This window comes from Tenrec ecaudatus, chromosome 18 (assembly GCF_050624435.1).
Source record: "Tenrec ecaudatus isolate mTenEca1 chromosome 18, mTenEca1.hap1, whole genome shotgun sequence".
NCBI classification, from domain to species: Eukaryota; Metazoa; Chordata; class Mammalia; order Afrosoricida; family Tenrecidae; genus Tenrec; species Tenrec ecaudatus.
In genome coordinates this window covers 21454787-21465617 of record NC_134547.1, presented here as the reverse complement: position 1 = coordinate 21465617, position 10831 = coordinate 21454787, and the positions used below count along the sequence as shown (strand labels likewise).

Below are 10831 nucleotides of genomic sequence, written 5' to 3'. Positions count from 1 at the left end.
GACTGCCGGGACAGCTGGCTGCCTGGATCCATTGAAAAGGTTTGAAGTTCTTAAGGAACCAGGTCTGTGTGCCAGGGAGAAGGAAGATAGGACGCAGAATTGGGAGGGAGAAATGAAAAGAGGAGGTGGTTGGAAGGCAGACATGTAGGCTCTGGGGTGGAGGCCCGAGCTGGGCAAGGCGCAAAGATGCCGGGTTCTTCTCCATTCATGACTCACCCTCTCCTCCTCCTCCTCCTCATTGCTCAACCCAAATCTCCCTGGGAAATGCCTCCTTGATTGGGGACCAGTCAGTGCCTCATAGGGGTAATTGAGTCATGAGGGGTGGAGGAGAGGGAGGCAGGTAGAGGATAAATAGGGACCTCGCCTCCCTGGCTCCTCTCTGAATCTGCCCCATCCCAACAACATGCGTCCTTCCCTGTGGGTCCGCTCCTGCTGCCTCCTACTGTTATTGGGGGCCCTGCCAGGATGGGCAGTCGACAATGACCCCCTTGAGAAGGTCATTGACGGGATCAACAGAGGGCTGACCAATGCAGAGAGAGAGGTGGGCAAAGCCCTGGACGGCCTCAACAGAGGAATCACTCAAGCTGGACGGGAAGTGGAGAAGGTTTTTAATGGACTGAGCAACATGGGGAACCATGCCGGCACGGAGCTGGACAAGGGCCTCCAAGGCCTCACCAACGGCTTGGACAAGGTATCCCATGAGCTCAACCATGGCATCGCACTAGCAGGAAGGGAAACAGGGAAGTTAGTCCACGGGGTCAACAACGCTGCTGGACAGGCTGGGAGGTTTGATCAGTGGGTCCACAATGGCATAGGGCAGACTGGGCATGAGGCTGGGAAGCTTGGTCAGGGGATCCACCATGGCATAGGACAGGCTGGGCATGAGGCTGGGAAGCTTGGTCAGGGGATCCACCATGGCATAGGGCAGGCTGGGCATGAGGCTGGGAAGCTTGGTCAGGGGATCCACCATGGCATAGGGCAGGCTGGGCATGAGGCTGGGAAGCTTGGTCAGGGGGTCCACAATGGTATAGGGCAGGCTGGGCATGAGGCTGGGAGGCTTGGTCAGGGGATCCACCATGGCATAGGGCAGGCTGGGCATGAGGCTGGGAGGCTTGGTCAGGGGGTCCACAATGGTATAGGGCAGGCTGGGCATGAGGCTGGGAGGCTTGGTCAGGGGATCCACCATGGCATAGGGCAGGCTGGGCATGAGGCTGGGAGGCTTGGTCAGGGGGTCCACAATGGTATAGGGCAGGCTGGGCATGAGGCTGGGAGGCTTGGTCAGGGGATCCACCATGGCATAGGGCAGGCTGGACATGAGGCTGGGAGGCTTGGTCAGGGGATCCACCATGGCATAGAACAGGCTGGGCATGAGGCCGGGAGGTTTGGCCAGGGGGTCCACCATGGGGTCAGTGAGGCTTGGAAGGAAGCAGAGAAGTTTGGTCAGGGGATCCACCATGGTATAGGCCAGGCTGGGCATGAGGCCGGGAGGTTTGGTCAGGGGATCCACCATGCTGCTGTGCAGGCTGGGAATGAGGGAGACAAAATGGTGCACTATGGAGGAACCCAGGCCGGGAAGGAAGTAGAGGCTTTTGGCCATAGTGTTAATTACGCTGCAGGTCAGGCCGGGAAAGAGGGGGAAAGAGTGATCCAAGGGGTCCAGCATGGAGTGAGCCAGGCTGGGAAGGAGATGGAAAAGTTTGGTCAGGGGGTCCACTATGGGGTCAATGAAGCATGGAAGGAAGCAGAGAAGTTTGGGCAGGGGGTCCACCAGGCTGCCGGCCAGGCCGGGAAAGAGGGGGGCAGAGTGGTCCAAGGGGTCCAGCATGGGGTCAGCCAGGCCGGGAAGGAAACAGAGACTTTTGGTCAGGGGGTCCACCACGGGGTCAATGAAGCATGGAAGGAAGCAGAGAAGTTTGGGCAGGGGGTCCACCACGCTGCCGGCCAGGCTGGGAAAGAGGGGGACAGAGTGGTCCAAGGGGTCCAGCATGGGGTCAGCCAGGCCGGGAAGGAAACAGAGACTTTTGGTCAGGGGGTCCACCACGGGGTCAATGAGGCTTGGAAGGAAGCAGAGACTGTTGGCCATCGTGTTAATTACGCTGCAGGCCAGGTCGGGAAAGAGGGGGACAGAGTGATCCAAGGGGTCCAGCATGGGGTCAGCCAGGCCGGGAAGGAAGCAGAGACTTTTGGTCAGGGGGTCCACCACGGGGTCAATGAAGCATGGAAGGAAGCAGAGAAGTTTGGGCAGGGGGTCCACCACGCTGCCGGCCAGGCCGGGAAAGAGGGGGGCAGAGTGGTCCAAGGGGTCCAGCATGGGGTCAGCCAGGCTGGGAAGGAGGTGGAAAAGCTTGGCCAGGATGTTCACCATGCCATTGAACAGGCTGGAAAGGAGACAGACAAAGTGGTCCAAGGGGTCCACACTGGGGTCAACCAAGCCGGAAAGGAGACAGAGAAACTTGGCCAAGGGGTCAACCACGCTGCTGGCCAGGCTGGAAAGGATGCGGAGAAACTTGGCAAAGATGTCCACTACACTGCTGGCCAGGCCGGGAAGGAGGTGGACAAGCTGGAACACAACGTTCATAATGGGGTCAACCAAGCCAGCAAGGAGGCCAACAAGCTGCTGAATGTAGGTGAACAGGGGTGGGGACACTGGGGACAAGTGGGCTGAGGGAGGGAGGGAGGGAGGGAGTAAACTCTTGTGACATTTCGGGAGCCCACATAACCTTCATTTGACGAAAGAAACTTGGGCAGCTATCAAAGCGTGTCGCCTACTCCCTCCTCTTTCCCCATCTCCCCTTACAAAGAAGCGGATGGTCTGCTGGCAAGGTAGATGAAGTCATCTTATCCACAAAGCTCCATCCTGGACTGGGTGGAAGGGATACAGCCCCGCCGTTAGGGAGCTGCCTACCTCTCCCTAGCTAATGAGGTCTCAAGTGAGGGGCATCAAGGCTCTCTTGGGGGACAGGAAACAGTCGACGAAACCAAGCTGGATTACAGGGCAAACAGGATGAGTGTTGAAAAGACCCAGGGCAGAACAGTGAATGCTCTTGGAGATAAGCTCTCTTCTGGTTCATGTTCACGACCACCCTCTGAAGGAGTAGCCAGGATGCGGACGCTGACTCTACTCTGGTGGTCAGATCAAGAAAACGGAGACTGAGAGGTGCAGGGCATCTGCTAAGGTCAGTTGGCTAGCACTCAGATTTGCAAACCTCTTAGGTCAGCTTTCTTTTTTGCCCCTCCCTGCAAATCTGGGGAGACCACCTGGAACATCTCTGGGACCCATTTCTGCAGAGGGGACAGGACAGGTGAGCAGTCACCTTCACACGAGAATAGGCACCAACGAGGGAGCTGGGGTGATCACAGAGGGCCAATTCTTGTATCCTCAATTTCCCAAATCTTGGGGAGTTTGGGGGATCAGCAAGATGTGACAGCTTGGGGGTTGGCCCAGTCCTCAAAGTCCAGAGCCATAGCTCTTTGTCAGACAGGAAAGCCAGGGACGAGTGGTTGGAGACTCTGTAGAAAGAGTGCCTGGGAAGCGAGAGGAGTCTGAGTCAGACTGCAGGGTTGACCACAGAGAGGGCAGGAGAGAGTGGTTTGTTATGGGATTTGAGGCTGACAGCTGTGACTCGTGGCAGGTGTGCTACTGGACTGACCAGGCTTGTGCCTTAAGACTAAGGGCAAGGATCACCCCCAGGCTAGGGATCAGCCGGATGGTGCATAGAAGGGGTGGATCTGAGGTTGGTGACCTGTTGCCTTGTGTGTGCATGAGTCCTCTAGGCAAACTTTTCAGGCAGGATCAGGAAGGCCAGCCTATAGGAGGAGGCAGGCATCCTTCTTGCTTTTCCTTCCCGGCTCTCACCGAATTCCTGAAGCATCATGGGAAATTCCCTTGCTTTTTTGGGGGGGGTGCAGGGGAGTGAAGCCTATTCACTCACTTCCCCAAGTCCCACTCACCCTGGGGAGGAAGAGATCACCCGGGAGACCGTCCGGGGCTGGAAGGAAGGGTTGTAATGCTGCTCTGGGTTTTATCAGCAGGGCAGTCACCAAGGCGCACACGGCGGCCAGCACGGAGGGGTCGGAACCACAACATTGACATCTGGAGTAAGTCACCCGAGCCCAGGATGGACTTGGAGATGGGGGAAATGCAGGCCACCGGGGTTACCCAGGGATAGGGGTGGGGTGGATGCTGGTGACTGACCCCCTTTGTCCCTCAATTACAGGCCTCGGTCAACAAGCCCTTCATCAACTTTCCAGCTCTGTGGAGGGTAAGTGCCCGCATGGCTTCCACTTTCTTGTCTCCACTGTGGGAGGTTCTGTGGACAACGGTCGGGGCGCAGGCACCTCCATCCAGGGCAGACTCCCAGCCATGGCCGAGGCCATCCGACTTAGTGTGCCAGCTCTGGCCCCGCCCCCTTTCCCCTTTCACTTGCTCGCTGCTCTGTTTTCAACTTGTGGGCGCTATCCTTCCTGATGGTGGAGCACACATCGATCTGGGAGTCAGAGGAGCTGCTGAAACCATACCCTCCACCCCACTATGCCACGCGCCCCGCCATCTCTCCTCGTCCCTTCCTATGATAGACACCCTGTTGCCCTCTCCCCTCTGCCTTGCATCAGATGCTGGGTGCTGGGAAGCTGGGATCTGTCCCCTTTCTGGACGAGAAGAGCCATCCCTCCAGTCTGGAGGCTCCTGGTCTTCCTCTGGGGTCTAATCGATGTTCTGGCTCTTCTCCTTGTAGCTAGTCGGGCATCAGTTGCTAAAGATTGGGGCCAAGGGGTGCGGTGTGTAACACCTGCCATGGGGAATGGAAAGGTTCACCTTGTTCATCTCTAGGCTTTGGGGGAGGATCCTCTAGGCCAGTGGTTCTCCACTTGTGGGTCACGACCCCTTTCATAGGGGTCGCCCGATTCATCACAGTAGCAAAATGACAGGGATGAAGTAGCAATGGAAATAATTTTCTGGTTGGGGGGTCCCCACCACATGAGGCCTGAGGAAGGTGGAGACCCACTGCTCTAGGTGGTGTGCATGCTTCATGCGCTCGGCTGCTCATGCACAGCAAGGCTGGTGGGTAGATTATACCTAGAGGTGCCTTGGAAGTAAGTCCTGGTGATCCACTTCTGAACAAGCAGCCTTAAGGAGCCCAGTTCTATTCAGACATACCCGGGGTTACCATGAGTCAAAACTGACTCATGGTTCTGGTTCGGATGGAGGAGGGAGGGGGTCCTGGGAGGCAAAGCAGCCAAGTCTTTTAGCTTTCGACAGAAGCCTCAGCACCTCTGCCTGGCTGGGCGAGCTCCTGCTAGATCCAGGTGTCACCTTCTTTAGATGATCCCTGGAGCACAAGCTGCTGAGCTGGGCCATCGTGTCTTCCTCTGTCTTCTCTTGAGGAAGGGGGTGGTGAGGGCAAGACCACCTTCACTCACGCCCGCCTTCTTCTCTCCCAGAGCGTCACCAACATCATTCCCTAAACTGATGGCCGGAGCTTGCCGAGTGGACGGATGTTCCTGTTAGCATATCAGTTAAAATGACCTGGAGCTGCTTGGAGGGAGTGGGAGGGGGGGGGGGGCTTGCATTTCTTGGGTCCCTCCAGCAGGCTGGAATGCAGATCACGTGTATCGATGAAGAACTGTGAATAAATGTGGTGAACTGTACTGTCTCATCATGCTCATGGCGCTCCTGGATCCAGGGCCTGGGGACGTGTCCTTTGGCTCCTTGGTACCCTGCCGAGGGGGTCTGATGCACAGGGTGGACCGAACTGGGGATTTCAGGCTGATAAAATCAAAGACGGCAGTTATCAGAGATCAGCCAGGCTTCACTAGTGCCTAAAGTTCGTGGGAGGAAAATTACTCTGTGCCAGCAGTGAGAGAGAAACACCAGAGAGAGAGAGTGGCAGGAGCCTGGGCTGGGCCCAAGGGGTAGCTTCCTGGTCCAGGGGGTGTGGCACCAAAGGACTCACAGTAATATGTGTTTACTGAGCAGTTCAGACAGGCCTGGCTCTGTTGTGCAGACTTTACACGCATGACATCACTGAATCTTCCCAACTCCCGGTTAGGTAAGAGGTGCTGTTGTTGCCCCCATGTCATAGTACACAGAGGCTCACACAAGCTAGGGAACACGGCCAAGGACAGGCAGCCAGTAAGTGGCGGGAGAGAAATGCTCTCAGGGTTACAAAGGAGATTCAGAAAATTCTGGGGCTCATTTCTGTTGGGCGCCAGTAGGGAGGGGAAATTGGTGAATGAGGACACACACAGAGAGAGACAGACAGACAAACAGGAGGAGAAGGTAGGAGTTACGGCTCAGGTGCCAGGCACGTGGATGCCAAGGTGGGAGGGCCTCTTTGCCAACATCGTGAATGGGCACCCCACCCACTTCCTAGACCTGGGGATGACTCAGCGCGTAGAAGGCTGAGCACAGCAACTGCCGCATGCTGAACACTTACTAGGCTCCAGGTCTGGCGATCACATTTTCCCATCAATAACATGCCCAGCAGCCCGATGACAGAAATCCTCTTATGACCCGCACCCTACGGATGAGGAAACGGAGGCTCGAGCAAGCCCACTGAGGACATAGTGAGAAAGCAGCAGGTGCGGGCTCCATTGCCAATGCACTGGCAGATCGCGCGTGCTCGCCCTTGCCCAGAAAGGCTCTCTCGTGCCCCCTCTAAGCACTGGTCAGGGTCTTGGGAGGCCCTGCATTGGGAGAGTGGCATTCCAATCAGGAGCCAGCGCTTCCCCTTTAAGGCCACGTCTCTTTCATTGCTCAGGCCCCGAGGTGTCTGTAGCGGAAGCAGTAACTACAAACAGCAAGTCCTGGGACTGACAAGAAGAGACAAGGAGTTCTTGTCCTGGGGACATTTCTCGTTTCCCTGCGGAGACAAGGCCTATAAATAGATATGAAAACCCATAAAAGCAAGGCGCCCTGTAGCAATGGTGTGACCTATGGGGAAGAGCAGGGCCTGCAGTTCCACAGCAGAGGCGATGCCCCGACATCTGAGCATGCGCGGTGCGGTGCATGCGCGGCACGGTCCACTGTCCAGCTTGGCCAATGTTCAAGCGCACGGGAGAAGCCGAGTCTAGGCGCTTCTATACAGAGCGACAGCCGTGGGAACCCGACCCAGGGCCGCTTTGACTACGCATCAGCTTGATGGCAGTAGGTTGTTTTTTTAAAAATCATTTTTATCACAGGTACCTACCTTCTAGCTGCAATATTTGCCTTTGAAAACAATTCAAACATATATTTACAGTGAATGTCTATATAGCCACCCCTTTCAGATTCTGTTATCATTCCCTGTATGACACATGGATGTTCTTATTCATAGAGGGGTGCGTTTTTAAAAAAAATCATTTTATTGCGGGATCATTCAACTCTTACCACAATCCATACATATATCCAGTGTGTCAAGCACATTTGTACATTTGTTGCCATCATCATTCTCAAAACATTTGCTTTCTACTTGAGCCTTTGGCATCACCTCCTCATGTTTTCCTGTCCTTTCCTGCTCACTCCTCCCTAATGAACCCTTGATAATTTATGAATTATTATTATTTTGTCTTATCTTACACTGTTCAACTGTCCCGTCACCCACTTTTCTGTTGTCCGTCCCCTAGAGAGGAGGTTATATGTGGATTCTTATAATTGGTTCCTCCTTTCTACCCCACCTTCCCTCCACCCTCTCAGTATTTCCACTCTCACCACTAGTTCTGAAGGGACCATCTGTCCTGGATTCTCTGTGTTTCCGGTTCTTATCTGTACCATTGTACATCCTCTGGTCTAGCTGGATTTGTAAGGTAGAATTGGGATCATGATAGTGGGGGGTGTTGGGGAGGAGAAAGCATTTAAGAACTAGAGGAAATCTAGATGTTTCATTGTTGATACACTGCACCCTGACTGGCTCATCTCCTCCTCGTGACCCTTCTGTAAGGGGATGTCCAATTGCCTACAGATGGGCTTTGGATCCTCAATCTGCTCTACCCCTCATTCATAATGATATGATTTTTTTGTTCTGATGATGCCTGATACCTGATCCCTTCGACACCTCATGATCGCATAGGCTGGTGTGCTTCTTCCATGTGGGCTTTGTTGCTTCTGAGCTAGATGGCCGTTTGTTTACCTTCAAGCCTTTATGACCCCAGATGCAATATCTTTTGATAGCTGGGCATCATCAGCTTTCTTCAACACATCTGTTTATGCACCCATTTGTCTTCAGTGATCGTGTCGGGAAGGTGAGCATCATGGAATGTCAGTTTAATAGAACAAAGAGTTCTTGCATTGAGGGAATACTTGAGTGGAGGCCCAATACTCATCTGTTGTTTAATACTAAACCTATAAATATATGCACGTAGATCTATTTTCCTATCATCAGAAATAAGTATATTTACATATATACATGCCTTATTTAGACCTCTATACATGCCCTTTGCCTCCTAGTTCTTTCCTCTATTTCCCTTTACTTTCCTCTTGTCCCAGTATCATGCTCAACCTTCATTTGGGTTTCCATAATTCCTCTTGGTTACGTTACCCTTACCCAAGCCCTCCTAAGCCTCCTACACCCTCCTCACCACTGATTTTGGATCACTTGTTCCCTTGTCCCTGGGTTTGTTAACACCACTTCCTTTCCCCTGCCTCCCCATCTCCCATGTCCCCCTGGAAACATTGGTCCCATTGTTTTCTCCTCCCAATTGTTTACCCAGGTGTGATCCCTTCTCGATTCTCTCAGTTTAGGGGGGTTCAGACCGTGCTGCTTCCCCGCCCTGTGACCCCAGAAATGCCCTCTGTCACAGTCTGCTCCAGTCAGGGGACAGCGTAATGGGTGCTGTTGTCATTTTCCCGGTCCCCTCTGTGTCCCATCATCTTCCCTCAGGGAAGTCATCCTCTGAGCCTGGTGTGCCAGCATGAGCACTGGTTGAAGCCATGATAAGGAAACTAAGACAAGTGAGAGGATTTTGTCTACAGTCATCCACTGATCAAAGAGAAATGTATAAACATGTGTTGTTGTTTTTTAAACATTTTATTAGGGACTCATACAACTCTTATCACAATCCATCCATGCATCAATTGTATAAAGCACATCTGTACATTCATTGCCCTAATCATTTTCAAAACATTTGCTCTCCGCTTAAGCCCCTGGAATCAGGTCCTCATTTTTCCCTCCCCTCCATCCCCGCTGCCCCTTCCCTCATGAGCCCTTGATAATTTATAAATGATTATTTGGTCATATCTTGCCCTGTCCAACGTCTCCCTTCTCCTCCTTTTCTGTTGTCCGTCCCCTAGGTGGGAGGTCACATGTAGCTCCTTGTAATTGGTTCCCTCTTTCCAACCCACTCACCCTCTACCCTCCCAGTATCGCCACTCACACCCCTGGTCCTGAAGGTATCATCCATCCTGGATTCCCTGTGCCTCCAGCTCCTATCTGCACCAGTGTACATACAACCTCTGCTCTATCCAGACTTGCAAGGTAGAATTTGGATCATGATAGTGGAGGGGGGTGGGGGTAGAGGAAGCATTTAGGAACTAGAGGAAAGCTGTATTCTTCACCGTTGCTACATTGCACCCTGACTGACTCATCTTCTCCCCTAGACCTCTATGAAAGGGGATCTCCAGTGGCTGACAAATGGACTTTGGGTCTCCACTCTGCACTTCCCCCTTCATTCACTATGGTAAGATTTTTTTGTTTTGATGATGCCTTATACCTGATCCCTTCGACACCTCGTGATCGCACAGGCTGGTGTGCTTCTTCCATGTGGGCTTTGTTGCTTCTGAGCTAGATGGCTACTTGTTTACCTTCAAGCCTTTAAGACCCCAGACGCTATCTCTTTTGATAGCCAGACACCATCAGCTTTCTTTGCCACATTTGCTTATGCACCCGTTTGTCCTCAGCGATTGTCTCATGGGGGTGTGCATTGTTGTTGAAACTATACACAGGACATGCGCCAAATCAATATTTTCCACACATACAATTCTGTGGCACTGAGCACGCTGAGTGTGCCGTATTCTCAATCTCCTTCTCCAAGCTGCCACCACCCTCACTCTGGCACTCACATAAATTCATGGCTCCCTAGGTGCCCTGTCCAATCTTGCAATCCAGAAATCTGGAGTCTGTGTGAATGTGAAGTTCTGTCTTGCATTCCCGCCCTCTTCCCCTTTGAACAACATTCTTCTATAGAACCTTTGATCAAAATGTTCAGTAATGGCGATAGAGGAATGCATCCACTTCCGACCTCATGGGAAAGGAGGCAGTTGCTCATGAATCCCACTGGGTCGTGGTGAATTATCCATTTCATAAACATTTTTATTCCATTGGCCAGTACTTTGCTAGCTTCATAAAAAGAGGTTGGGAGTTTACTGTCTTTTTCTGTGCTTTGGAAGAGTTTGTGTAGGATTGGTGTCAGTTCTTCCCTGAATACTTGGTAGAATTCTTCTGTGAAGCTGTCTGGCCCGGGGGATTTTTTAGTTGGTATTGCCTTGATAACCTTGTCTATTTCCTTTATTGCTATGGGTCTGTTGAGGTTCTTGATGTCCATCTGGGATAGTCTAGGGAGGGATTGTTTTTCCAAGTATTTGTCCATGTCTTCCAAGTTGCTGAATTCATTGGAGTACAGGCCTTCATAGTACTGTGTCATTAGCCTTTTAATCCCATTAGGGTCTGTTGTAATTTCCCCCGTTTCATCCCTCATCCTGATTATTGATGTTTGTTCCCTCCGTTTTTGGGATTAGGTTTGCCAGCGGTTTATCGATTCTGTTAATCCATTCAAAGAACCAACTTTTTTGGACTACATTACTTTTTTTGCATGGTGTCTTATTTTCCCACTAGTTTATTCTGCTTTAATTTTTATTATT

General features: G+C 52.4%; 1 protein-coding gene across 1 annotated transcript; it reads left to right on the top strand.

Annotated features, from left to right (window-relative positions):
• The first annotated feature begins 403 nt into the window (after positions 1 to 403).
• SBSN (suprabasin) lies at positions 404 to 5463 on the top strand. The gene is made up of 6 exons (XM_075536674.1): positions 404 to 778; positions 1253 to 2269; positions 2378 to 2623; positions 4033 to 4098; positions 4218 to 4262; positions 5440 to 5463. The coding sequence occupies exons 1-6, from the start codon at positions 404 to 406 to the stop codon at positions 5461 to 5463; spliced, it is 1773 nt and encodes a 590-aa protein (XP_075392789.1).
• Positions 5464 to 10831: the final 5368 nt, after the last annotated feature.

Coding starts and splice junctions, on each gene's coding strand:
- SBSN (XM_075536674.1), top strand. CDS start 404: ATGCGTCCTTCCCTGTGGGTCCGCTCCTGCTGCCTCCTACTGTTATTG. Junction 779..1,252: donor TCAACAACGCTGCTGGACAG/GCTGGGAGGTTT, acceptor GGTATAGGGCAG/GCTGGGCATGAGGCTGGGAG. Junction 2,270..2,377: donor TCCACCACGCTGCCGGCCAG/GCCGGGAAAGAG, acceptor GCCATTGAACAG/GCTGGAAAGGAGACAGACAA.